Raw genomic sequence first — 1,778 nt, forward strand, 5'->3', positions numbered from 1 at the left:
ATCTCATTTCAAAGACTTGAATCATTCAATTATAAATTTATTATTACGTCTATCGTTATTATTCCACAAATGAACATCTTATAATATGCACGATATCATGAACCATATCGGGCTTGCCGTGTCCGTTATACCAAATGTCTTTATACCAAATATCCTTATGCCAAAAGTTCCAGACCCCTTCTGCTGCTGTGTATTTTGGTCGATGCGGCAAACTAGTCATCTTCGCTTTGTTTACAGAACAAACAAAAACAAGAAAGTGTTGTTTTAGGATTTACCCGATTTACCGGATTCGCAGTTCCTTCACAGGTTTAAAATAGTTTTAGTCCTCGAATAAGTTTGCAAAAGAGTGTGCAATGGCAGAAATAAATGCCACACAAATCGCTCGAAGAAAGTACCTTTCGATGGCGGTTTCGTCGGAATTGCTGGAGCATGATTTCGAAAGTGCCGACAAGGAGTGCGTCGAGACGCTCACCGAAATGATGCAGAGCTGTAAGTACCGGGTGCAGTGGTGCACCCATGGATTGTTTCTTGAAAATTACTTTATAATGTACATTTTTGTATCATTCGCAGTCATAGTCGAGCTGGGTCAATCGGCTCGGAATTACTGTGAACTGGCCGGTCGAACCCAGCCGGTCATCGGTGACGTCGTGATCGGTCTCATCAACATGGGCATTTCGATCCGGGGCTTGGAGAGCTACGGCCGCCGGGAAGGACGTCACATTTTGCCGCAGCCCCAGCAGGCTCAATCGCAAAAGCAGCTAAGCATCCTGCAGGCCGGCCAGAAGCATAACCATCCGTCGCACATTCCGAACCATCTGCCGGCCCTTCCGGATCCTCATGCGTACATTCGAACGCCGGTTTGTTGAAATCCCCAATGGGAAATAACGACTGTAATTACTTATAACACTTTTCCATTTCAGACCTACAAACAACCAGTCACAGAATATGAAGCCATCCGGGAGAAAGCTGCCACCCAGAAACGTGACATCGAAAAAGCCCTGACAAAGTTCTTGGCCAAGACCAGCGATGTTCACAGTTTGTTCGATAACGAGGACAACCCAATGTTTCCGTTGATTGCGTGCAAACCTTCATTCCCGCCCTACCTGCAAGCCCTTAATCCGACGGATCAGATTTTCGACTTCGAAGAACTGGAGTACTACTATCAGGTGGCCAACCGCAAGGAGGATCCATCGGAAACGAAAGACGGTGACGATGACGACGACGATGAAGATGAGGGCGGTAATGGTGGTGGCAAGAAAGAAGACGACAGCGAATCGGCTTCCCCGGTGAAAGGGGAGGGAAGCAACGGCGGGAATGGGGTCGAGGGGAAAATGGGACCCCCGACGGTGACGGTGTCGACGGCAAGCGGAACGATAACCACGGCGCAGATCAATTTGACCAACAACAGCCCGACGATCGATAATCCCTATCTGAGGGCGGCAACCATTCCCAGGAAGGTGAAAACTGAGTCGGGATCGAGCGCGTATTAGGAAGTGGAGAAGAACTGCTTAGGATTACAGTTAACGTAAAAGTTAAGTAATTATAACTATTTCTGGAACCATCTGTTTTACTTCATTTCATGTGAAAATTATTAGTAGGTAAATAACAGGATCGCTATTTCTGCTCGGGTTACCACGTTATCACTGGTGTTCAAACAGCATCGCTGTAAAAGTGCAGCGTCGCGTTGTTGCCGTGGTAACAGCAAAACAACCATCACAGCAAGCATGGTGTGAACATTTGAATCGAGAATCGTCATTCGTGAAAAAAGTGTGGCTGGT

At 46.9% G+C, this 1,778-nt stretch overlaps 1 protein-coding gene across 1 annotated transcript; it reads left to right on the forward strand.

Annotated features, from left to right (window-relative positions):
- Nucleotides 1-243: 243 nt before the first annotated feature.
- On the forward strand, nucleotides 244-1,558 carry LOC109403412 (transcription initiation factor TFIID subunit 8). The gene is made up of 3 exons (XM_019676242.3): nucleotides 244-489; nucleotides 571-857; nucleotides 921-1,558. The coding sequence occupies exons 1-3, from the start codon at nucleotides 354-356 to the stop codon at nucleotides 1,488-1,490; spliced, it is 993 nt and encodes a 330-aa protein (XP_019531787.3). The 5' UTR covers nucleotides 244-353; the 3' UTR covers nucleotides 1,491-1,558.
- The last annotated feature ends 220 nt before the right edge of the window (nucleotides 1,559-1,778 follow it).

The sequence above is a fragment of the Aedes albopictus genome, chromosome 3 (assembly GCF_035046485.1).
Source record: "Aedes albopictus strain Foshan chromosome 3, AalbF5, whole genome shotgun sequence".
Lineage (NCBI taxonomy): Eukaryota > Metazoa > Arthropoda > Insecta > Diptera > Culicidae > Aedes > Aedes albopictus.

Coding starts and splice junctions, on each gene's coding strand:
- LOC109403412 (XM_019676242.3), top strand. CDS start 354: ATGGCAGAAATAAATGCCACACAAATCGCTCGAAGAAAGTACCTTTCG. Junction 490..570: donor CACCGAAATGATGCAGAGCT/GTAAGTACCGGG, acceptor TATCATTCGCAG/TCATAGTCGAGCTGGGTCAA. Junction 858..920: donor ATGCGTACATTCGAACGCCG/GTTTGTTGAAAT, acceptor TTTCCATTTCAG/ACCTACAAACAACCAGTCAC.